This window comes from Canis aureus, chromosome 13 (assembly GCF_053574225.1).
Source record: "Canis aureus isolate CA01 chromosome 13, VMU_Caureus_v.1.0, whole genome shotgun sequence".
Classification (NCBI taxonomy): domain Eukaryota; kingdom Metazoa; phylum Chordata; class Mammalia; order Carnivora; family Canidae; genus Canis; species Canis aureus.
In genome coordinates this window covers 14621885-14647205 of record NC_135623.1, presented here as the reverse complement: position 1 = coordinate 14647205, position 25321 = coordinate 14621885, and the positions used below count along the sequence as shown (strand labels likewise).

Genomic DNA, 25321 nt, shown 5'->3' with positions numbered 1-25321 from the left:
TTACATCACTTGGACTTTTATTAAAAGCCACAGGGGAGCAATAAAAATAATCCTTTAAACAAAGCCCTCTGCCATTCTGAAGGCCTGCAGGACGGCTATAGGTCGCACCGGTTTTGCCTTCGCTCCTCGCTCAACGTTGCATCAAGGTCTGGCGGCCAAAGCAGGGCCCCGTCCTCACCCCTGGGCCCCGGGCAGTGGGCGGACCCCAGCTCAGCCTGTGCGGAGGTGAGCTCCGTGAGGCCAGGATCGAGCTTGTGCTCTCAGTCCCGGCGGCCCAGGGCCGGGCACACAGGCACGCGGCTGTGCAGCAGTGAGCGTCAGTGCCTGGGCGCACACGGGGACGCGCGGAAGGGCCGACGAGTACGGTCGTGGCAGGTGACTGCACCAGACGCTGCGTGGGGTGGATCCCGTCCTCAGGCCCTCGGCCTCTGTGTGCCCACCCCGCAGTTCCCCGGTGCCCCTGCGGCCCAACCCTCGGCCCTGGTGCAGCTGGTTGGGGTCCCCTCCCGCCCCTTCTCACGTTTGCCTGGCCACGTGACCACCTTGACCGGAGAGCTGAGCATGCAAGTGGCCGGCGTCCTGCCCCCGGGGCAGCGCCAGGAACTTTCCTGCCCCCACAGCCCCGAGAGCCAGCACCGGGACCTGATGACCGGAGCTCAACAGTGCGCAGTCTCAGCTCCTGCTTATAAGCCACAGAGACGCGGGGCTTGTTCACCAATGGTTCTAAGCTGCCGGCTGATGAGGAGGACGTCACAGTTGCAGCCACAGTCACTGCCACCACCGGCCCTCGGGCTCACAGGGACACTCATGCCCATTCTTCACCACCCGGACCCTGCCGGCGGGAGGGGATGGGGGGGCTATAATTTGGCCCGTTTTACAGCCGAGACTGGTTTATGGAGGCAAAGCAGGTGGCCCCGTGCTGGCGGGTGGCACAGGACTTGGCCGAGGGACATGCCGTGAATCTGGAGCAGGTGCCAGTTTTGAGGATCCCGTGTGTCCCTCGGAATCCTCTACTGTGGGGCGAGCAGGTGCCAGACAAGCCCCGAACAGGACAGGAGGGCGTCGGGAGCCACCCGGTGCTCCCGCCTCTGCGCCGTCTCGGACGTTTCTCTGGGTGATAAGTCTCACGAAACACGGTCCAGGACACCGCACCTTCCCTCCGTCGATTCTGCGGACTTCTTGGTAAGATTGAAAGGAATCAACGTTCTTTAAGAAAAAAAATTGAGACGGAGAGGGACAGACAGGCCATGGGAGGGGAGGGTGGAAGGAGACAGAGAGGATCCCGGAGTGAGGCCCGACGCTGGGCTCGAGGGGAGCCGAAACCCAGAGCCAGCCGCTCGCCTGACTGAGCCACCCGGCGGGCGACTGCGCAGCACCCCGCAGGACCTCACACGTCCTCGTGAGGAAGAACAGCGACACCGGCGGACGCGGCGGGAGCTCTTGCCCGTGACGCACGGCGCTGCTCGGTGGGCATCAGCGCATTTAATAGCGCACGACCTTTGTGCGGCTTCATGCCCACTTGACGCACGAGGAAACGGAGGCCGAACAGGCCGAGGGACTAGACGGGGAGCCGATGAGGCGACAGCGGAGACCGCAAGGCCCCTGCCTCCAAGTCCCCGTGCGGCCCGGACGGGTGTGGCCGCTGCGACTGGCGGGAACGGCTCCCAGGACGGTCAGTCTACGCACGTCAGGCTCCAACGAGGACGGTCTTTGTGCAACTGCAGCCCTAGGAGGCGGATGCCTTGGCTGTCCTTGTTCGATGGTGGCGACTACCGCCCAATCCTCGTAGGCTGAGGCACGGAGGAATGGAGGGATGACGTCAGCACTCACATCAAACGCTGGCAGCGAACGTGGCATGGGGATGTCGCCACTTCCTGGGTAACCCCAGCTCTTGGGACCCAGTGCTGCATCGCACTGGGCCGGCTAGTGCATTCGGCTCTTTCTCTGATGCATGCGTGAGCCGTGGAGGCGCGTGGTGGGGACCAGGGGCGGGGGCCACTGTTCGGCCCCGGGTCCTCCTGCGGTAGAAGCAGGGACTGTCTCCGGGCCTCGGCTCAGCGCATCCAGCCACCCGGGCGGTGCACCAGGAGCTCCTCACTTCCTTGCTGACCTTCCGGAGAGCCGTCGATCGCACGGTCCTCCCCGGCCGGGCCGCCCTCCGTTCAGAGCTCGGGTACCACCAAGGTGTGCGTACGACCCCGTCGGGGAGCCGGATCTGCTGTGCTGTTGTGCTGCCTTGCAGGCTCGTCTCTCCGGCTCCCGGGCTGCTGGACCTTTCCATGCGTCCGGGCCCTCACACCCTCTGGCTTATCCTCACGCACCAGGGAGAAAACCCCCCGGGGCGGGGAGGGCACCTCCGGGCTCCTGTAACGTCCGGGGGCCTCGTTCTGAGAAAACATACATACTAAAACAACGAGAAAACACCTTCTTCCTCACTCGGGCAGAACCTAAATTCGGTGACACCGGAGGTGTGGGGAGAGCAGGTGTCCGGTGCTTTGCCACGGGAAGCACAGACAGCACGACGCCCGCGAAGGGAACTCTGGAAACGGACGGCACCATTCCCGCGCACCCACCCTGACCCAGCGACTCTGCTTCTAGAACTCTCTCCTGAGGATATTCTTGCTGGGTTAGGAAGGGACATACATATACGTACACGCACGGGGCGGTACAAAGCAGCATGATCTACAGGAGCAAAACAATGGGAGGAACCCACCTGGGCAGCCACAGGGAGCTGCGCGAAGGAACCGGAGTCATCAACGGGATGGACAAGCGGCTACAAGCACGAATGATGTACGTTCTGTATGAAGCCAGGGAGTGGTCCCCGGAATATACTAGTAAGTGAATAAAAAGTGACGTAAAGAGGTAAGAAAGTGGGCAGCCCTGGTGGTGCAGCGGTTTAGCAGCACCTTCAGCCCAGGGCGTGACCCCGGCGTCCGGGATCAAGTCCCGCGTCGGGCTCCCTGCATGGGGCCTGCTTCTCCCTCTGCCTGTGTCTCTGCCTCTCTCTCTCTCTTATGAATAAATAAATAAATCTTTTTTTAAAAAAGAGGTAAAAAAATAATCGCACGATTCCAATCATCGAACAGAGCGGCGGGAGAACACACGCACACACGCGGACTCCCCTTAGCGACCGGTGCGAAGCCCGCGACTCCAGATCATCTGCGGAAAGACGGAGGGAACAGGGCGGAGAGGAAATGGGGCCAAAGCCAGACTGCCGCACACGGATCTCCCTCTGGAGGCTCATGTCTGGGACTCCGTAAATATTTTTTCACTACTGAAAAGGGAGGTTTGAATCTGATGAGCCATTTTGCCAAAACTCGCAAGCAGGGTGTGAAGTCTGCGAATATGGTCCGGGACCGGTCGGGGGGCATGACCACTCATGAAGGAACTCGTGGAAGAGGCCTCGGAGCACCGCCGTCCCCAGGAGCGTCTGGGAGGAGGAGCAGTCGGAAGGAAAGCAGCTTAAACCGTTTTCAGTAGTCACGGGGCCGCTGCGGTCGGGGTGGGGCCGCCCAGAGACCCCCGGGGTGTCCCAGGGAGGACGGGAAGCTGTGTGGGCGTCCGCGGGGCTGGAATCTTCAGCAGGAACGGACGCGGGTACGGACGTGACCTCAAGGGAGCCGAGAAGAGAGCGTTCTGATGTCTGAAATGAAGCGCACCCGTCCCGCATCCTTATCTTCAGCTCAGTTCATTGAAAAGCCTTGGAGACAAGGGCCGACCCCGGAGCAGCGAAGCAGCGATCGCCCCCGGTGCCCAGACTCCAAACACCACTTTCCACCAAAAATGGACGTTTTTGGTCTCCTTGGAGACATGAAATCCTTGGAGATCTCCTTGGAGAAATGGCTGATTCCAGGTCGGGGACAGAGATTGTTCTAGAGGAGGTTGGGCCGCTCCCAAAAGGCTCCCACCGGCCAACGGGACAACCGGCACGTGGGTTAGAGGGAAAACTGCGATGGATTTGTTTAAATCCACTAAAATGTAATGATATTTAAAGACGTCCAACTTTAGGCGATGTTAGGGGATCGACTCATTGAATAAAAACTGATAAATAAAGGAAAATAATGGGGTTTTTCTCTGCCTTTCCTTCCTGAACTATACATCAGGGTAACCGAGGAGGTGACGGGGGCAAGTTTTCCTTAAGTATCTGAGCTCATACAACAGGAGGAAACGGTGGCAGGTGGGCACTTCTTGTGGGACCCAGGAAATTTAACAAAAATCCCCTACCCCTGGACAAGCAGAGCAGGACTAACTCCATTTTGTGCTGCACCCGCCTTGTGCCGACCTGCTTATTGCTTAGGGGCGCTGCCCCACCCTAGTCAAGCCCGGGGCACACCCTAATCGGAACTTGGCTCAGTGATAGGCCAGTTCAAATGGATACTTTAGGGTAAAATGTAATTCAATCAGCCACATGCATGTGGACCAGCATGACTGTGCAACTTTCTGCGAATCCCATTGGCCACTGGTCCCTATAAAGCTGCTACGCCTCTTAGTCTTGGGGTCCAAGTCCCTGCTCCGCTGTGTTGCGTATACTTGGACCCAAGCTTGAGCTTGTGAATAAACCCTCGTGTGTTTGCATCGGTGTCTGCTCCTCGGTGGTTTCTCGGATTCGCGATCTTGGGCACAACGTTCTCAATCCCGCTGGTGGCTTCAACATCCTCAAACAAGAGCGTGCCGGGCACTGCGTGTCTCTGACGGTGGCGCAGAGCCCCGGCCGCAACATATTCCCGGTCAAAAAATGGAACCTAAATCTGATTAGGTCTTTAGACCCCACTGCCAATTAAAGGAACTACAAGAAAGAGACGATTATGTTAAACAACCTCCTTTCAGGGATGTGATCACTGAAATTCAGGATAAATGACGCGGCTTCGCCAACAAATATTCGCCGGGGCTGGGGGGCAGGGGGAGACATCCACGGACTGAAAGAGCTGACAAGTGTGCGGTAACTGTGACGTGGGAACCCGAGCAGAGTTCTGGCTTAAAAAATTTAAAAAAAAAAAGTGTCGGACAATTATGGAAATTTGATTGTATTAAGTAATTATTTTCATTTTTAAATTTTTAATTAATTTATTTATTTTTAAAATATTTTATTTATTGATTCATGATAGACAGAGAGAGATAGACAGACAAAGACACAGGCAGAGGGGGAGCAGGCTCCACGCCGGGAGCCCGACGTGGGACTCGATCCTGGGACCCCAGGATCACGTTCTGGGCTGAAGGCGGTGCTAAACCACTGAGCTACCGAGGGCAATAGTATTGCACTTATGTCCTAAAGAGTTCTTCTTATCTGCTAGAGATACACACTCAAATGCTGTGGATGAACCATTTCGCCTGGAATTTGCTCCACGATCACCCCAGAAGGGGGCAGTGGCGGGGGCGACGGGGAGGGGTACGGATGCCGCAAAACAGGCTGCGAGTTTGGACCCGGTGAAGCTGCGTGGTTGGCGTGCACTGTCTGGAACGTTCCGCTCAAGGCGTGGGGGGCACATAAAGGAAATGCATGCACACTCATACACACTCACGCTCACACTCACAGTCCCTACGCACACACACAACGGAAGCCAAGACGGGGAGGTTTCCTGCCTTGCACACAGACAAGAGCTCAGGACCAAGACCGCAGAGGGACCCCGTGCCCGACCCAGTGCCCGCGCACGGCAGGTGCTCAATAAATACTTTGTCGAAGGAACGAAATCCTGTTTGAAGGGTAGACAGACGGGGTGTTAGGCCCGAACTTCGTCCCCTGCCACATTCATAGGATAAAGCCTTAACCCCAGGAGTCTTTGCAGCGAGAGCCCTGAAAGAGTCGTAAGCAAGGTTAATAAGATCATCAGGATGTGGCCCTGGTCCAGTAGGACCGGCGTCCCCGTAAGGTGAGAACGCAAAGGCCACGTGAGGACGCAGCCATCTGGAAGCCACCAAGGGAGCGTATTCAGGAGGAACCCGGCTGCTGCAGACCCCCCGACCTTGGCCTTCTAGCTTCCAGAGCTGTGGGATTCGGTTCCGATGGCGCCCCGGGCTGCTGGTGAGGGGTTGGTGCCCCCGTGACGGGGCCCACGCCTCCTGCTCCCCACCGCTCAAGCTGCGCCAGGCGGGGAGCACCCGCAAACAGAGCTGGGGCACAAGGGGGCCAAGAGCGAGTCCTCCCCGAGCCTCATGGGGGCTAGACGCCGAGCTTTCTCTTTCCCCGTGCGTTTGCCTTCACGACCCCCCGTGAGGCGGGCACCGCTGTGGGCCTGACCGCAGAGCGCGGGAGCCGGGACAAGGGGTCCGCCCACGGGTCCAGAAGCACAGTTAGGAAGTGGCCGGTGTGGCTTGGGGCCCGGGTTGCCGGCCACTGCGGGTGGACGGGGCAGCGCCAGGCTGACTGCCCCCTCGGAGGAGGTGCCGGTGGCCAGAAGCAGTTCCACACGCCCAGAACGAGAACCACGCAGGCCTCATCTGGTGCTTAGAAGTACTGGTTCTTGGGCAGCGGTGTAGGGCCGCCTCCGGCCCAGGGCGTGACCCCGGGGTCCCGGGATCGAGTCCCATGTCGGGCTCCCTCTGTCTGTGTCCCTGCCTCTCTCTCTCTCTCTCTCTGTGTCTCATGAATAAACAAATAATTTTTTTTTTTAAAGTAGCGGTTGTCGGCCTGGGATCCTGACTGTCCCACGCACTTCGCTGTGGATAAATCACGTCACTGCCCTGCACTTGAGCTGTCTCATCTGGGACAGGAGGACAACAGCGGTTCTCACCTCCTGGGGTTGTCGTGAGGATTCTGTACACCGACCTACACGGAGCACTCAGCCTCGACCCCAGGGCGATGCAGACGCTTGGCCGTCAGTGGCTGGGGGGTCGCAGGCAGGACAAGCCACCTGGCTGGCTGCCGCTTTCCTGTGCTCGGAGCAGGACGACATCCTTCTCCTGGGGTGGGGGGGGACCAGGCGAGCTGGCGAGATCATGTCAGGGCCTCAGTGATCGCCCCGACTCCTTCCTCTGAGGCCTAAATGAGCTACGACAACGATGACTCCGATTCCTCTTGTGCGCAAGGGGAGAACCGGCCTTCGGTCGTTTCTAGAGGACGTTGTAATTTTCTGATTATAAAAGTAACACATGGGGTGTTGCACCCGGAGAGCAACAACGTGGACGCGTTCACACCAAACTCAAACCACTTTGTGCGAGGAAGTCGGGTGGGGAAATGAGGATTTTCAGTTTGAACTTAATCGCACTTACGTATTGCTTAGATTTTTTGTTTGTTTTGCTTAGATTTTTTTACAACCACCAAGTATTACTGCAAAAATGAGTCTACGTACTCACTGTAGATGATCGATCTCCTTTTACCCCCCCCACCCTGGGTATTTCTTATAAGCAGCCTTTTTTTTTTTTTTCTTAAACCCTCTTTGAGATTCTTTGTCTTTTATTTTTTTTTAATTTTTTTTTTTAGATTCTTTGTCTTTTAATAGGGAGTTTAATTACCTTTACTGTCATAACTGATGTGTTTGTCTCACCGCTGTCATTCTGTTTTATGCTGCCAATTTCTGATGCTTCCATGTGGGGTCCTGTCTTCTTGGTTTTTTGCCACAGACAATACACTTCCTTTTGTTTTAATTTTCTATCAGGATGGGAAGAGTCAAAACCTGCTTTTTTTTTTTTTTAAAGATTTTTTAAAGAAATTTATTTATTAGAGACACCCGGGGGCAGCCTGGGGGCCAAATCCAGCCCGTCCACTTAGGTACCGTCTACCTGAGTAGAGGCCCCTCCAGCCCCGAAGCCCAGGACACCTCCCCAGATGGCCCTTTAAGAAAAAGTTCGCCGACTTTGCAGTAGAGCAACCGGATGATCGTCCTTCTTTCTAAATTTAGGGGAAGATGCCATTTTCTCCCTTGTCCCATTAGAGCCTCTTAGAAGCTAAGTGGCTCTTAGCATATATTAAAAGATTTTTTTTTTTAAGACTATTAGCTTTTGCATTTAATTGTCCACAAGGTGGGGACACTTAATCAAAAACACAATGAGAAAAAAAATGGAAAAGACAAAAGATGCTGATTACAAAGCAGGCTTCTCCCGGGGCTGGGACACGGGGGAGAGGAGCCCCGGGGGGAGGGGGGGTGGTCCGTGTCCTCAGGGGCCTCTCCACCCCGACTGCCCCACGGTGTTAAGCCCGGGATTGACCACCCGAGCTGGGGTCTCTCACTCTTCCCCCGATATGCTGCTACCTGGGTCCCTGACAGCCAGGCCAGCAGCCAGCAAGCGGCTAGCCCCCCGAGGAAACAGCAGGCTCGTCCCTGTGCGGATCTTGGGGTGCTCCCTGTGTCTGATGCGCTCCAATCTTGGCACTCCCCCACCCGCCCCCACCCACCCGAGTGACGGACGGGGCCCTTTTAGTCCCCAAATCAGGATCTTGCCCCGTGAAACAGTGGGTCTAGTCCTGTCGGGCATGCCCGCACAGCCTCGGGGCCCCCACGCACCAGCAGCTCTGGGCTCAAGGAGCACCCGCTCCAGGAGGGCAGGCCGCACAGAGGGTGCAGTCTGCAGCTTCCAAGCCCTGGTGCAGGGGCGGGTGCTGGTCAGCCCACGAGGATGGGGCCCCCGCAGCCTTGGGGACACTGGGAGCCTGGGCTCCCGTCCCCCCGGGGAACTGGGTGGGGAGACAGGACTAGAGGTCGCGGAGCTGGTCAGGAAAGATGAAATGACTGGGGACCAAGTGTCCAAGAGAGCGGCCCAGCAGTGGCCCCCGAAGAACAAAAGGAATTAGGAGAAGGGAAGGGTCTGCTGAAGAGAGACAGCAGGTGTCCTAGAGGAGGTGGGCCAAGGAGAGGCCAACCACAGACGTCGGAAGGGAGGATGAGGGAGGATGAGGGAGGATGAGGGCGCCTGAAGGAGAGGTGGACAGTCCTCCAGACCTGGACTCTGCACGGGGGCTTGGCAGAGGCTGTGCCTCACCTGCAAGCAGCCCCAACCCACACGCTCCGCTACCCCGCTGTTGCCAGGATGGGTTGATGTCACCTCCTAGTTCCACGGCTGGGAAGGCGTGAAGCTATGACTTTCACCTTGTTTCTCTGACTCTAAAGCTTTGGTCATTTCCAAAAAAGGTCACTCCACTGGAGAAAATAGCAGTGAGACTGTGTGGACCTCACTGTGGGAACGTGGGGGGGAAAGCCATCTGCTCAGGGCAGGACTGAGGCCGGTGCCCGGAAGGATGGATGAGCATCACCCAACCCCCAAAGTGGAGCAGTACTTATCTGACAGGTCTGGTGAAGAAATGGTTAAAATCTGGGTTAAAATAATCCTCATGGCCAACACTACTGAATGCTGCCTCCCTGCCAGACACGGCTCCACTGCTCCAAGGACAGTGCATGCCCACAATGACCCTGTGGCCAGGCTACACTTTATACATGGGGCAGCTGGGGCACAAAGGGGCCAAGTCATTTGCCCGGGGTGACTCAGAGGGTAAACACCAGGGTGGAGGCAAAGGACAGTCGGTGCAGGGGAGGTCAGGCTCTGGAGGCCATTAGGAGGGACTAACCTAGAACAGATATTTTAAGGTCTTTCACCCATCCATCCAACCTTCCTTCCTTCCTTCCTTCCTTCCTTCCTTCCTTCCTTCCATCCATCCATCCATCCATCCAACCTTCCTTCCATCCATCCATCCATCCATCCATCCATCCAACCTTCCATCCAACCTTCCTTCCTTCCATCCATCCTTCCTTCCTTCCTTCCTTCCTTCCATCCATCCATCCATCCATCCATCCATCCTTCCATCCAGTAACTCACCAACCAGTACTGAGCAAGCATCTAAGTGTCTAACCATTTGCCAGCTGTGGCTGTGGGGCCAAGGAGGAGCCCTAACCTCAGGAGCTTCCAACCCAGCAGCAGCACAGCGAACCCTCTGGGAACTCACATTACACCAGGAGCTGCCCTTTATACCTTGTTCTTATCACTCCCTCTGCTTTCAGCTGGAGCAGACAGGGGCTCAGAGGGAGAAGGTGACCTGCCAGGATTCCAGCCTCTGCCCAGGGGCTTGAGAGCCCACCTGCACTCAGATGCTCCGCCACACGCACCGAGTGGTCAGCGGTCCCCCCTCATCCTCCTCCCACCCGTCAGCTCCGGGCGGGGTGTGCTGTGCGGCTCCCCCGCTCGTTCTCCTGGCCTTCCCACACGCTGGCCCGGGTGCTTGGCACGTGGAGGAGAGAGTGCCAGGCAGCCTGAAAGCCTTGAGCCTGTGCAGCGCTGACAATGCTTTGGGCTCACAGAGCTCCCCTGGGCAGGAGCTGGAAGCGGGGTTTCGGAGAGGGCTCTCCGTTGAGAGAAGAGGCGTCCTCATGCCTGATGGCCTCAAACCAGCATTCCTCCAGTTACAATGCAAATTTCTATGCTAAGTCATTCCACAGAGCCCTGCCACCCCGGTGAGGGTGAGAGGGCCGCCCGGGGCCTGGGAGGGGGGAAGGACCACACAGACGGCTCTCTTGGGCCTCTGCAGAGTCTGTGACGAAGCTCCGGCCCGCACGTACCTTCACAGCGCAGCACGGCACTGTTCCAGACCACGCTGCCCTCCTTCAGGATGCAGGTGATGGTCTCCGAGCCCTGGGTCCCGAGGAAGCCTTCATCACACAGGAAGGAGATGGAGCTTCCCAGCTGGAGGCTGTCCCCAAACCGCTTGCCGTTCACTGGCACGCCAGGGTCAGGGCACTCGTTGTGTCGGAAGGCTGTGTGGAAGGGGGTCAGGGTGTGATTAGGAAGGCCGGTGCGCAGATGGCCCCACCCCCCGGAGAAAGTGAGCTTCTAAGCCCAGCCCCAGGCCCCCCCCGCCCCCCCCCCCCCCGCCCGTCATTCCACAAAGACCCGCTGTGCTGGAGGCGGGGCAGGTGCCCCGGAACCAGAGACCCCGGGACCCGGAGCTGTCCTGGGCAGAGAGCAGGACACTGACACACTGGCTCTCCCGCCGTCCTGAGCACCCAGTCCCACTTGGTCCCAACGGGCATCCTGGGACCAGGCACGGGGCCAAGTGTATCCCACGTCAGCTCATTCACAGCCTGCACAACTCCATGAGGTCGGCACGATGACCCCAGGCTACAAATGAGGAAACTGAGGCTCCACGTGGCTTAGGAGCCAGGCGGCCTCCTACTGTCACATGCACTCCGCGCTGCCCTAACCGCAGACAGTTATGGGGTCATTTATGTTGCAGATGAGCTGGACTCTGAGTCCTGTGACACTAATAGACACTAAGCATCAGAAAGCAGGTGCCCTGGCCCCCAGCCTGTCGGAAGCCATTCCCTTCATCTCCTCGCGGCCGTCAGGCTGCCTCTCGCCCGTCCAGACAAGCGACGACGCAGGGGCATGGGGCACGGGAGGGAGGGCACGTGCGGGTTTCACTGGGCTTTGCCTCTTATTCAGTACACAGTTCTGGGCAACTTATGTAATTGCGCTGAGCCTGTTTCCCGACCTATAAAGTGGGGACCGTACTTCCCTGGCAGGGTCATTTTGGGACAGAAATAAAAGGAAAGTTGGTATGAATCCTACAGTGGAGGATGTTTGGGACGGCGCCTGACAGATGGTAAGGACTCCGCGGTATGAATCCCCTGCCTTCCTCCCAGGCCCGCTCTGCCTCCACGGAGCACGTCCCCAGCCCGCCCTCCCCAGGGGCGCCAGGTTCTGGAGCATCAGCCTCTGAGCCACACGCCCCGTGCATCCCTGCTGTCGTGAGGACGGAGCCCCCCAGGGGACCGGGCGCCCTGGCTGGGCGGGCACACCCGTTTGCAAGCCTCCGAAATCCCCTAGTGGTTGAAACACGTGCACAACCAGGGACACAAGGGCCTCAGAGGCTGCTGGGTCTTGCTGGAGGCAAGAGCCCCGCAGACCCGGGCGTCCTTCCCAGTGGAGGCCAGCGCGGGGGGCCTCTGATGTGGCAATGAGGTGATGATCCCCTGTGGAGCCGGGTGGGCGCCCCCACACTTGGGCCCCAGCTTCCTTCACGGGGCCGATGGCCGGGAGGCTGCCTGACGTTTCAAGAGATGCTGCGGAAGCAGGGCGGTGCTTGGGGCCACAAGGGACTATGGAGCCATGTCCAACGTCAGGGGCAAAGGCTCTAAGTCAAGGATTTAATACCCGTGCGCCTTTCCAAGCCGCAGTTTCCCGGCGTGCGGAAGGGGCAGACAGAGCCTGGCTCCTGAACCTGTGCAGGGCGGCCTGCAGCGGCGGCCACGGGGTACGGCCGCGCCGGGTGCTGGGGGTGGCAGCCGCCCGCATCATCGCTCAAACGCCCCAGAAGGAGGAAGGACCCGCTTTGCCCAGAGCGCTGGGCGTGCAGTGGGATCGGTGGTCCTTGTTACCGGGGCGCCGACCTCAAGCGAGCACGATGAGGAGCAGCCCGTGCTGTCTTGCAACGGAGGGGCTTCTGGGAGGGGGGCCCCCACGCGGCGCAGACTGAAGCTCGGCCCACATGATCGTCGGCCACGTGTGACCGAGGAGCCTCAGGTCTGTCCCCCGACACCTGCCCGTGGACTCCTGCAGCACCCGCTACCCTGGCATCAGCTCCAAACACTCCAAACATGTTCATTCCAGGGCCTCATCCCCTTGGGTATTCTGATTTAGCAACGGGGCCAAGTGTAAAGCAATTATGTCTATTTATGCACCCAACTATCTCTGGAAACAGCAAAGTCTGGCGAGAATCATCCCTGGGGGCGGAGGTGGGGGGGCTCCGGGGCCTAATTAACACTTGTTCTTTGACATGCCCTGTTTGCACCGTGTGTATGTGTTGCACGTGTGTCATTTTTTCAGGTGCGGAGAAGCCCTGGGGAGGAAGCCTCCCTTGGGTCAGGTCCCCGCCTGCTGCCTCTCCATCCAGCCTCCACCAAGGACTCAGCGCCGGCTGCTTTCTGGAAAGTAGGCCCTTGGCGGGACACAGTAGCTAGTGCCGTCCCCGGCTCGCCGCTGCCCTGCGCACCTGCACTGAGCCTGCGGGGTGGCCCGCCCTCACCGTCCCTAGGATGCCTCTCGCCCCTCCTCTTCCTGCCTCCCACCGGGTTGGGGGGGAGAAAGGGCATTGGTCACTCATGGAGCTCTCAGTTCCGCGAGCACTTGCCGATCCTTAGCGGGTCCAGACTTTGGGCTGGCCACAGGGACACGGAGGCAAGCATGCAAGCCCCCAGCTGTCCAGGGCTCATGATCTCATGTGGAGCAAGCACATGTGGATGAGCTGGAGGCCGGAGCGGCAGTGCGAGCCTGGGAAGGCGGTGCCGTGGGCCTGGGCCCTGCGTCCTCTTCCAGTGGGCGGCGGGGGCAGGTGTCCCGGGAAGAGGCACGCCCTGAGATTGTTGCTAGCAAGTGTGCTTGTGTTCCTCAAGGTGTGGAAGGGATGCTGGGAAGCGGCTCCAGCTTGGGCAGTGCCCTGGGACCCGAGGTCCCCAACGACCCCAGCTCACCGAGGCCCGGGGACCCAGTTGTGTGGGGGAGGTGCCAGGCTCCGTGCGTGTTTGTGCGTGGGGCAGGATGCGAAGTGGGCGCTTGCATCTCACAGTGGCCCCCGGAGAAGATCTGCGGACCTGCCCCGCAGGTGCAGCCTCAGCCCCACCTGCCTGCTCGGCGTTGGCTGAGCTCGCGCGGTCCACGGCTCCTCATGACCCACGAGCACCTGCTGCTACCTTGGCAGTCTTGCTGCTTCTCGGCCCCGCGCCCCCCTCCTCACTACGGTCCCAGGAGACACAGGAATGAAAAGGATTAGCACTTAGCTTCAGGCTGCTTCTAGAGAAGCGGCCCAGGGTTGAAACTGGGAGGGGACAGGTTTTGGACTGTGGCCCCGAGAGGGCAACGGGGAAGTGCCCCGATAACACAGCTTATTAAGCCTCAGATCCAAGCAGAAACGCTGCCGCTGCAGACCTTTGCTCCTGATTCGACTCCTGGGTGGGAACTGGGCCAAGCAGAGCGCGAGCCCCGCTGGGGACACCCAATGTCAACCGTAAGCAGGTGTTCAAGGAGCGGGGGAGGGGAGGGCACCTTGAGGGGGGTGGGCGATGAGGACGGGTGACACAGCTGCCCTCCAGGAAGGGGAGGGAGGAGGGAGCAGCAAGGGCCCAGGCTGGACCTTACACGTCACACCTACGGGAAGCAAATGCTCAAAAGAGAGGGAATCCGAGGAAAAGCACCCCGGCCAGCAGCCAGCGCTTTCTGGTTTCTGATCATGCGACCCCGCCCAGCCCTCGGCTCTGGGCCCCTCTCATCGTGCTCCTCCCTGGGGGCGCTGTCGACCCTGCGGGGACTCACTGGTGAAGGTGATGTTGAAGCCCCTCTTCCCCGTGGAGTGGTCGGTCTGGAACTCGAGACGGGCCACGTGGCCGCTGCTTGTGATGGAGGAGGGGAGTTGGTTTCCTGAGAAGGTGCCCAGGGCCGGGGCCTCGGCCGTCGCCCCATCCTTGATGACCAGGAAGTCAAACTGGGGTTCCACGTCGATGTCGTTGAAGGCCAGGTGAATGCGGCTCTCGGGCCGGGCCAGGATGAGCCAGACGCAGTGGAGGTGGTTGCCGTAGTCCTCGGGGTAGTTGGGTGACAGGACGACCCCGGACGGGCTGGTGAAGTTGAAGAAGCAGGAAACTGCAAGAGAGGAGCAGGGGAGGTCAGGGAGCGCCCGGGGACACCTGCTGGGCCTAACGAGCAAGGAAGAAATGCGACACCGGGGTCGGGCGGACTGGCTGGGTGCTGGGTGCTGGGTGCTGGGTGCTGGGCGCTGGGCACTGGGCGCTGGGCGCTGGGCGGGAGGCTTGCTGGGTCCTCGGCGGACACGGTCTCCGGGGTAGCGGCGGGGCAGGGCACGTCGGGCCCAGGTCTCTAAATGGGACGACAGGTGTGCCCGCGGGATTCAGGCAGCCTCAAAGCTACGGAACTATGCACGGGGGTGCTGGGCAACTGTCTTCCAGAGACCAAAGCCTTGGAGGAACCTGGGGGAGGCGTGAGGCTGGCCCATCCCCATGGCCTACCCACTTCCTGGCCTCCCGCCTGCTTTGCCCTAAGGACACACTCCTCTGAAACCACTTACTTTAAAACCCTTTTCATGCCAGTGACTAACAGGCCCCCGGGGGAGGTTGAGGCAAGGGATGTGCTATATACATGGAGTAGCAAGCAAACAAGCAAGCACTGAACCAAAATTAAAAGGGAAAAACAATAGAATGAAAAAAAAAAACTGCAACCAATATGGCCAAGGGGTAAATACCAATGTTAAAGTAGAGCTTTTAGAATTGTTTAAGAATATCAGCAAGAAAAAAAAAAAAAAGAACATCAGCAAGAAAAATAAATTAAAAAAAAAAGAACATTAGCAAGATGAGCAGAGGGTAGGCTCATGGGATTCGTGGGAGAAAAAATAGAATGACTACAAAAACACCGTGCATTTCACTAGTAAAAAAAAAAATTAAGAAAAAATATACAGCCCAATATTGTGGAGGCTTCGCGGAAACTCCTAGGTATTTATTGCCAGTTGCAGAGTAAAGCTGATATAATCCTTTTGGAAGGGAGTAGGTGAATTCTTATCAATAGCCACAAAACTATTCAAATAGTTTTTGAATATATATATTCAATATATATTCAAATATTCTGATCCAGGAATCTCTAGGAACTAATTCAAAAGAAAAAGAGCCACGTGGACAAAGATGTTTATAGTGACATAATTTCATTACAGAGGGAAAAAAAATGTGAACAACCTATATGCCAGCCTAATAATACGAGGTAAATTATAGCCTTTAACGTGATGGGGTTTGAAAGAAATCATTTAAGTGATAAATACAACCCTGCAGAAAAAAGAGCGTTAAGCATCACTTTAAGTAAAACAGTAGATCATAAAATTATATGTATACTTCCGATTACAGCTATTACACATTTATTTACATGTGGATAAAGGCTGGACATGAGCCCCTGAATAAAAATTGTTTTCGAGTAATAGGTTTTGGGGTAATACTTTTTCAAGATGAAAACAGTGTTTAATTTTTCTGACTGCAAAAATGATATAGGCTTCTACGAAACACTTTTATTTTTTAATTTATAAATTTATTTTTTATTGGTGTTCAATTTGCCAACATATAGTACTAAACACTTTCAAATGTAAAAGTATAAAGAGGGTAAAAACTAATATGCGCAAACACCTAAGTCCCCTTATGACATTTATATTGATGTTGGGCGTTAATGATACTGAAACTTAAGTGAGCACAATATTTGGCTTATTAATTATAATGAAGCTAAGGTGAAAAAAATAATCATGAAATCATGCTTGCAAGAAAAGCACACGCACACAACAAAGGAATTGGTGGCTCCTTATGCTGAGCTGCTCCTTTCTTCCCTTGACTCGACCCATCTTCCCCTTTTCTACATCAGGAATCCCCTTCCCCGCCTGCTACTCAAAGCCATTCCATCCGACTCTGCGAAGTGAACCTGGCCCCTAAGACACAGCCAGTCGTGTTCCCACAGTCTCCCGTTTTGGAGGAATAGAGAGTCTGGGCCGAGGGGAGAGACGGACGTGACAAAGCCTTCAGGCAACACAACATATGGTTAATAGTGATCGCGGTGATACGCTAATGATGACGACCAAGCGCAGGCCCTGTTCCGAGCACGGTCATCCGTTAGTCAGTAACACTATTTGGTAGGTAGCCCATTTTACAGACAAAGACACCGAGGCACGCAGAGGTTAAGTAATTTGCCAGGGTTGCTTGGTCAGTCAATGGCAACAGCAGGTTCAAGTCCATCTGATTCCAGGGGCCAAGCTCTCAGCCACCCCTCAACATCCCCTTATGAGAACAGTACTACCCACCGGGCCAAAAACTGGAGTCCATGGGCTGTTCCTAGAATTTGCGGAGTATCGACCTGTCGACTCCTGACCCTCACATTAGCGCAGGCGTGGGGGGCTCTAGGGTGCCCCCGCAGGGCCGTGCTGTCTCCAGCTGTGAGCGTAATGCAGATCGTGGGGAATCCTAACCCAACAAAGCCAACGACCTCGAAGACCAGGGGGCAAAATCACAAGACCTGCCTACGGGTAGGACCACACCGAGGTGGATCGGAGGCAAAAAGAAGTACCGTGATTTCAGAGGGGAGGCCGTCAGAAGCACCGTGAGCGTGCGCACAACGGATTTGCCGCAGAGGAGGACTTGAAGGCCATCCCGAGTCCCCATCCCCCTCCACCACCATGGCGCCATCACAGTTTTCTTGTTTCTTTATCCCCTTTGTAGTGGGTTGCCGTCTTGTAAAGCTCTAGGCGCACCGTTTTGAGCAGCTGTATACGTACGGTAGCATTACCATCCCCCTAGAAGACGATTTTGCCACCCGTTTACGGTCTGTCCCTCCCTCTACCCAGCACATACACACATGCTCCAGGAGACGAGAAGTCTTGTCTGTTTGACTCTTCTCAGTCCCCAGTGGCTCCCACAACGCCCGGTGCATTCACTGTAGGTGCTCAATCAATACTTGCTGAATGAATCAATGAGTACGGTTGACCCCTGAACAACACAGGTTTGAAATGCACACGTCCACTTACGCATGGATTTTTTTTTATAAATGTAGCCCAGTACTGTAAATGCTTTTTCTCTTCCTTATGATTTTCTTGATAACACTTTCTTTTCTCCAGCTTACTTCAGTGTAAGAATACAACATATCATGCGCGTAACATGCAAAATGCGTGTTGATCAACTGTTTGCGTTATTGGCAAAGCTTTCAGTCTGCAGTAGGCTATTGGTTCAGTTTTAGGGGAGTCAAAAATCATATATGGGTTTTTTTTTTTTACTGAACAGGGTCGGGTGGGGAGAGGTTGGCACCCCTACTGCCATGTTGTTCAAGGGTTTACTGTATTTAATGGTGGATACTGTCTAAAAAGATGGGGGCATGAATATGTGTGTCTCATGTCCACATCCTGTTCCACACCTCCCTCCCCACCTCCGTCCCGGCAAGAGAATTGACCAAAGTCTGAAAAACAGGTGGATACCTGAGTCAGCTTTGGAAACTAAGACAAAATATTGTGCCATGACCCTCAATGCATTTCTCTTAGACACAGTACAGACCTGTTCCTAAATAATTTAGAGGAGAAAAGAGAATGGCCCAGCCAAGTGGCTAAACAGCAAAGACAACAGAGTCAGACCTCAAGAAATATGTTATTCCCATAACATTCATTAAAAAAAACAAAAACAAAAACAAACATAACCACTCACAGGTGTTTTCTACCCAACCAAGAGATGAATCGAAATGAAGAACTCAAATATGGGAAAGTTATGGTTAATAATAAGAATAAAAAAAGATTAGGAACAGGCAAATGAGCCATATAGTAAGGAATCTAAATAATTGCTATAAACGTAGTTATAAAACAGAATGCAAGCGTAACAAATATTCCTTCGAAGAGAAGATAAAAGATATCACTCCTGCCCAAACCCCAGGGTAAAGCATTGCACATGACGCTGATAGAAAGCACAAAGTTGGAGCAAGGAGATATGCTAATTTCCTCATCTTCAAGAAACTCTGCTATATAGTTTCTGTGGTTAATTAGAGAAATATAGGTTAGACCATGTTTTCAAAGACGTTAAGAGTAATTAGTAATAGACTATAAAGTAGCTTATCTTCAAAATTACCAAAGGGGAAAAAGAAATGCAGTCAATTTAGCAAAAAATGAAATGCAAAGGGAACAACGGGGAAGCATAAAGAGGGGAAATGCAGAGTAAATGCTCAAAAAAAAAAAAAACAAGACAAGAGACAAAACATTATTTATGACAATACACGTGTACAAATTAGCCTAGCCCGGTAAGCTATAATTCTCATTTTGGAACAAGACACACGGCTTACACAGAGTGACACGAGGGAAGGGGCCAAGATAGCTCAGACTTCACATTAGACGAGTATCAAAGTTCACCCACGCTGAGCCTCCGGAGACTCCCACAGCGGGTCCAGAGCACCCACAGGTTCTAGAAGCTTCCCCCGGGAACCCTAAATGTACAGTTTCAGAAGGGCTGGTGGAGGCAAATGCAAACCACCCACGAAGGGGGTCTTAATCTCAAGATCAGACCCGTGGAGGCTGTAATGTCACACTGGACTCTTGGACAAACCTCGTTTTGGGTCAAGAGTCCTCCGGAAAGCCACCAAGAGACACTCCCTCTCGCACCTGGAAGGAGACGAAGCTCATGAACGGACACTCACGGAACAAGAGCGCGGCCCCACTAAGCTCGATTTTATGCACTTAGAAATAAGTTAGACTTGTTGCCACGAGGGCAGGGGAAGGGAGTATGCGTTGTCCTACAGAGGTCTGACTGTTGTCGCTCTGGAAAATCCCACCGCGTGCTACTTCAGAATGCTTCGGGTGGCGGGGTTTGCCTCTCCGTGTCCAGAATGAACACATCAAGTGCTGTGACTGCATCTCATCGCTATCAAGCACCTAGGTGAAAACACGGAGATAAGGTGCCTACGCTTTTTGGAAGGAATTATGCTCATGGATCTCAGCCTTGGAGAAACTTTTAAATCAGAGGGCTTGCCATCGCTCAGACTTCTGAAAAACGATGAAGGCGGAAAACTCATGAACAGGTGTGTACGCATAATTACCGTGTGTAACATCAGATCATTATTTGATATGATCTGGAGTAGGAAACACAAGGGGCTTGTTGAAAAACTCTCTCTTACTATCTTCTCTTTTGTTGCTGTCTTTGCTGGCTTTGCCGGCTTTCAAAATGATAATTCAATTACGGGGCGGGCGGGAGGGGGGGGGTGCATATGAGAAAGCGAAACCAAACCCAAAGGTGATATTTAAGCAGTGGATGAGGCACGCGTTCCAAAATGAAGATATGACAGGATGCTTCAGACAGAACAAATAAACTATTTTTTAAAAATGCAAGAGTTGGGATGCTGGGTAGCTCAGCAGTTTCGTGCTGCCTTCGGCCCAGGGCGTGACCCTGGGGTCCTGGGATCGAGTTCTGTGTCGGGCTCCCTGCATGGAGCCTGCTTCTCCCTCTGCCTGTGTCTCTGCCTCTCTCTCTCTCTATCTTGAATAAATAAATAGAATCTTTTTTAAAAAGTGCGAAAAAAGTGCAAGAGTTGGAGGAAACTACACTAATCTGAAATCAAAAGTAAGTAAAAATAAAGAGGATTTGTAAAATACTCTGAGTGTGTATGTGTTATATGAAACCGTGTGGCTCCCAAACAAGGAACATCACCCTCCTTACAAACGTCCGTGAAATATTACGGAAATGGACTTTATCTTAGGCTACGAGGAAATCTGCATAAACCTCCCCGTGAAGCAGGAAGTGTGGGGCTGCGAGCACAGACGCACTAGAAGTTGACCCTCCAAGAAGACAGAAGACTCTGCAGATCATCTGAAAACTCACAGAACTCTTTCTTGAAGAAGTTCTCGAGTTCAAAGAGGAAATGAAATCTGTGAACCCGGACTAGTAAAAATAATGATGATGATGATGATGATGATGATGTGAGGTCAAAGCTGCAGCTCACAGAAAATTCATAGCCTCATTCACCATTAAATCATAGAGAAATAAGTGAAGTGCATGTTCGAACTCAAAAGCTACAGAGAGAACTGAGCTAGATCAAGGACGGAAGGGAGAGTAAAGTTGGTAAAGATAAAAAACAGAAATGAAAAAAAAATAAAAAAAAAAACAGAAATGAATGATGGAAAAGGTACATAAATAAGAAACTTCTCGCTCAAGACGTGTCGCCACGAGGGCTACCCAAGCTATAAGGAGAGAGAAGGTGCAAATGCGCGGAGATGGGACAGGACGGCTACGGCGGTAAGCGAGTCACAGACAGCGTGTGTGACCTGCCGACAAATCTGAAGTCTCGACAAAACGGAATTTCCTGGCAAATTCTCAAATACCAAACTTGTGTGAAGAGGAAAACCCGAGGGAACTGCAATGTGCTTTAAGGAGCAGGTGGTTTCGTGGCTAGAGCTTTAAGACTCTAAACACACCATAACAGCCTCGCTATTTAAATTAATTTTGATACGAATACCCCCCTAAAACAGTATATATTATACACATATTCACACCCGCCTACTCACACACCAACATACCCATCGCGTAAAAAAGAAATCCCATATGCAACGTGTTGGCAAATCAGGTTCAGTCCTAAAACAATGAACAAACACAGCCCGTGTCATGAAAACAACAAAACTGCCTGGAAGGCAGAGAAGATTATTTATTTATTTATTTATTTATTTATTTATTTATTTATTTATTTATGAAGATCATTTAAAAGCAGGAGACGCACTAGGTCTTTGGAGGACGAGCTCACGTCTTAAAGTGACAATTATCCTCCAATCACTGTGTGCATCGGACACGACTCCAGGTGCAACTCACACCAATTTTTTTCTTTTTCCCGAAACCTTGGACTGGTCAGGACCGCGTGTGTTGGGGACACACAGGTGACGAGAGCCAACATCCCCTTAAGGGATGGGGACTGATGCGGATGGGGGGCCAGCCGGCCCCGGACCGCAGCCCCACGGAGGACACCACTGTGGTTTCGCGGATGCAGAGGAGAGTCCAGGTGGTCAAGCCTCGTGCTGCGCGGGGACCACGGGCTCGCAGGCGCCGGTCGGGCTGCTCCGGAGCCCGTGGCAGGTACCTACTATGTCCCTAGCCGAGGACCCCTTGCCGCTCAGGTGTCGGGACATATCCCGAAGCTGCGACAGGAAGAGCTCCAGGCACGAGCTTCCCGTGGGGAAAGCACAGAAACAGGCGTGGCCGTCTAAGCCCGTGGGCGAGGGCAAGGGCGAGGGCGAGGGGCTGCCTTTCACCTGAGGCCCATGGCGGGTGGAGGGGACAGGGCGGAGGGTCCCCCCAGACGGGCGGTGGGGGGTGAGACTCACACTCGCCCAGCGTGCCGTGGAGCCACCGGAAAGAGGGATACGGGGGGGTTGTGAGGGTCTCGGTGGTGAGGAGGGCTCTCTCGGGGGGACACCCCAGCAGAAACCGCGCGGGAAGTGGTGTTGAGGCCCCAGAAATGACAAACTTGGGGGTCTCAGAAGTCTCCATAAACAAAACCCCAATACCGAGGAGCAAGCGCAGAGGAGAGGTTTGCAGCTCATCACAGTTAAGTATCTATATGGTCTCCAAATACGGGGTCCGTCCCGGGGAAGGTCACCCTCGGGCACAAGGCCTGGCCGAGGGAGGCTGAGGAGTCAAGCTGGTCCACAGGGACGTGGGGACACACAGCAACACTGGGAGGCGGCGGGGGAAGGACAGACAGCCTGGACTGTGCAGGAGGATGGACAGATGCTGGGCGGCAGGCAGAGGCCAGGTGGGAGGAGACCCTGAGGGCGGCCCCCAGGCGGGGGACAGCAGGCGGCCTGGGGGGGCACAAAGCCGCCCTCGGGGTCTCGGTGGCAAGGTCGGTGGCGGCTGTGTGGACACGGGCTCAGACTGGGCAGGTGGGAAGGGACCAGACGCCAGTGTGATGGGGCGTGGGGGACAGGCTGACGTCTCGGGGGAGAAGCTGTGGGAAGTTCAACAGGTGCTGGCAGGGCCGAGCAGATGGGGGCCGGGAGGCCGAGCAGAGGGGTGGAGGGCGCAGGAGGCGCCAGGGCCCCAGCAGGTGGGGTGGGGGAGACCCCGGAGCAGGCTTCTCCAACAGCCCACGCTGGGCCCCGAGCCCGAGGCTGCGGGGAGACCAGGGTCACGAGCATGTCTGAGCGCAGGGTCAGCAGGGACGCGGGCACTTGGTGGGCCGCACGCTCTGGAGAGCGCAGGCCCGTGTGCACCGCGCCGCGTTCCCCACCGGGGCCTGCAGGGTGCGGGGCTGGTCGCTGGATGGAGAGAAGCACGAGGGGCCAGTGCATGCCGAGGCTCTCGCGCCTGCCGGGGTTGGGGTCGCGGCCCAGTGCCAGGTGCAAGGCGAGGCCTTGAGGGGCGCGGGCAGACGGCACCACGGGAGAACAGCTCTGGCTGCCGCCCGCAGGCTCCTGTGAGCCCCCCCCCGCCCGACGTGCACAGGCCGTGGGGGCCAGTCTCCCACCTCGCACCCCCACGGCCCCCCGGGTCCACCATTCTGGGCCCCAGGCCTGTGCCTCCTGCGGCCTTTGTGATGTCGCTACCACCCGAGCACCGCAGGAGTGAGCGGGGTGCCCAGCACGGCTGGGGGGGGGGGCCGCTGGTGAGACCCCGAAGCAAGCCCTCTGCTCCCCGAAGTCGGCGCCATGACAGAGGCAGGCCGCGCGAGGGGACAAGGCATGCGGCGGCCGCCTCCTCAGAGGAGGTCAGGGTGGCCAGCCTCGGTCGGGGCCGCGGGGGAGGGCACGGGTGCTGCTGCGGAGACGCTGACCCGGCGCTCCTGGGAACCGGACGCTTCGGAGCGTGGAGAGGCGCGGGGACTCTGCCACGCAGCAGATTAGAGCAAACACGGCCCGTCCCGGACTCCCCAGTCCGCTCCCTCAAATGCGGTTTCTGGGGATTCCGGGGTCTGGAATGTTCCCTGGGCTCAGCGCCGTTTCAGCCCCCTGCGTGGTGCTGGGGGCTCCCCTCCCACCCCCCGCCCCCCCGGGGAGGGACCTGGAGCCCTGGTCTCGGGATCCCGGGGCACCTCGAGGGTGAACGCCGCCCCCTCCCGCTGCTCCCCGTCCCCCCGATGCCGGGGGCCAAGCACGCGGTCACCCTTGTCCGGGCCCTGTCGCAGCCCCGGCCTGCCCGCCGACTCAGGTCCCTGTCCCGCTGCAGCGGCCGCTCCGGAGGGGCCTCGGGAGTCGCAGCTTCTCGGGCCGCACGGGCCCCCGGAGGCTCCCCACACACAGACCCGGGACCCAGGCTCCTCGCAAGCCCACCCCCCCACCGCCTCTCACATTCCAGCACGCGGGCGACTCACGGGCAGACAGCAAGGCTAACTCCGTCTCGCCCAGGTCACGCTATCTTTCTAGAACGTTCCCTCCTCCCGTCCACCGGGAAACTCGGTCAAGCAGCGCTTCTCTTGAGCCGTGTGGCCTGTCCGTCCGTCCCCGCCTCCCGCTGCGGCCCTGCGCTAACGTCCCGAGTCCCTGCTTGCCACCCGGGACGGCGTGCCCTCCGTCCACATGGCCCCGCAGCCTGGATCTCGGAGCGAGGGCCACGTAGAGCCCGGCCACCGCCCGAGCCACAGCGGCCCCGCGGCCCTCACAGGATCCGAGTGAGAAACCAGTGTCTGCTGTTGCAGCCCACCGAGACCTCTGGACTTGCTCGAGAAGGGACGTGAAGGACCCAGAAGGTGAAGGGCCGCCTGTCGGAGAGGGTGGCCAGACGAGGCTGGCCTGGGGATGCGGCGGTCAACAGGTGCAAGCACCCAGTCCCCTGACGAACATTCCAACACTGCGGACGGCAGGTGCCAAGGCCCTGGGGCAGGAAAGAGCTTAGAGAGCCTGAGGACTGGAAAGGGGCCTGGGACTCTGGGCGCAGTGAGTGAGGGGTGAGTGGCACGGGGGTGGGGACGGGTAGGAAGGGCCCGTCACATCCTGCCTCATCGGCCTGGGCCCGGAGAGCCCCTCAGCATCCAGTCCTTCTTGGCATAACGTCTGCTGGGTCACGGTTACGGTACCAATAATGCGTTGCCCAAACGGGACGCTTTTGAAAACAGAAGACAGATGCTGGAACGGCCCCAAGTGCATCTAAACACGTGTGGGCTGCTCCCTACACCTGAGGGCCCTTCATGGAGGCCGCTGTGTAGACCAGGCCCGGCGCTGTGCCCTCCTCGAACCCGGGCTCTGACCGCGGGTCCGACGTGCCTGTCAGCTGCTGACCAGGCCTCCTGTCGCCAGCGCCGCTCCCTGCACGGGTCTAGAACCTTGAGGACCAGAGCACGAGGAAAGCCCCCACTATGCGTGCCGGGGAAGAGATCGCGTCTACACTCGCGGGGCTTCGCTTTTGCCTCGAAAACAGATCATGAATTCTTTGAAAAACAGACACAGCCAAGCCAAGCCCGTACTCCCACACTGGAACACGTGTTAATCCTGAAAAATAAATGTGGGTTTGCCTGGTATTTTTCACTTGTGCACTTTTTTTTTTTTTTTTTTTTTGGGCAGGGGCTGGGGGGTGAGAGGCTGCGTCTACATGTCTACATGTGTAGAATGGGACTAACTTTTTTTTTAATTTTTTTTTTTTAAGAAATGGGACTAATAACTTCTAAATCGCACCTCTGCTGTGAAGACTCCCCGTGACGACGCCTCTGAGCGCTGAGCTCAGCACTGAGTGTGGAGCACGGTACCCGCCGGGCGCAGGGAGGGATACAACCCATTTTTGTCGAGTCTGAGATGGGGCGTCTGCCAGGCCTGCTGCTGACGCTCCCGGTCAGCCCGTCTCCAAGGCTCAGTAGCCCACGGACGCAGCAGGACGGGCACCTCCCCACCCTTCTCCTGCCACAGCCCATTGTGCAACCAAGCAAG

The 25321-nt window shown here is 56.2% G+C and overlaps 1 protein-coding gene across 1 annotated transcript in view; it reads right to left on the bottom strand.

Annotated features, from left to right (window-relative positions):
• Positions 1-25321, bottom strand: part of CSMD2 (CUB and Sushi multiple domains 2) — a 495152-nt gene that overhangs the window by 184706 nt on the left and 285125 nt on the right. Inside the window, 2 exon segments of the mRNA XM_077844850.1 lie at positions 10482-10676; positions 14230-14556. Coding sequence (XP_077700976.1) covers positions 10482-10676; positions 14230-14556 — 522 coding nt within the window.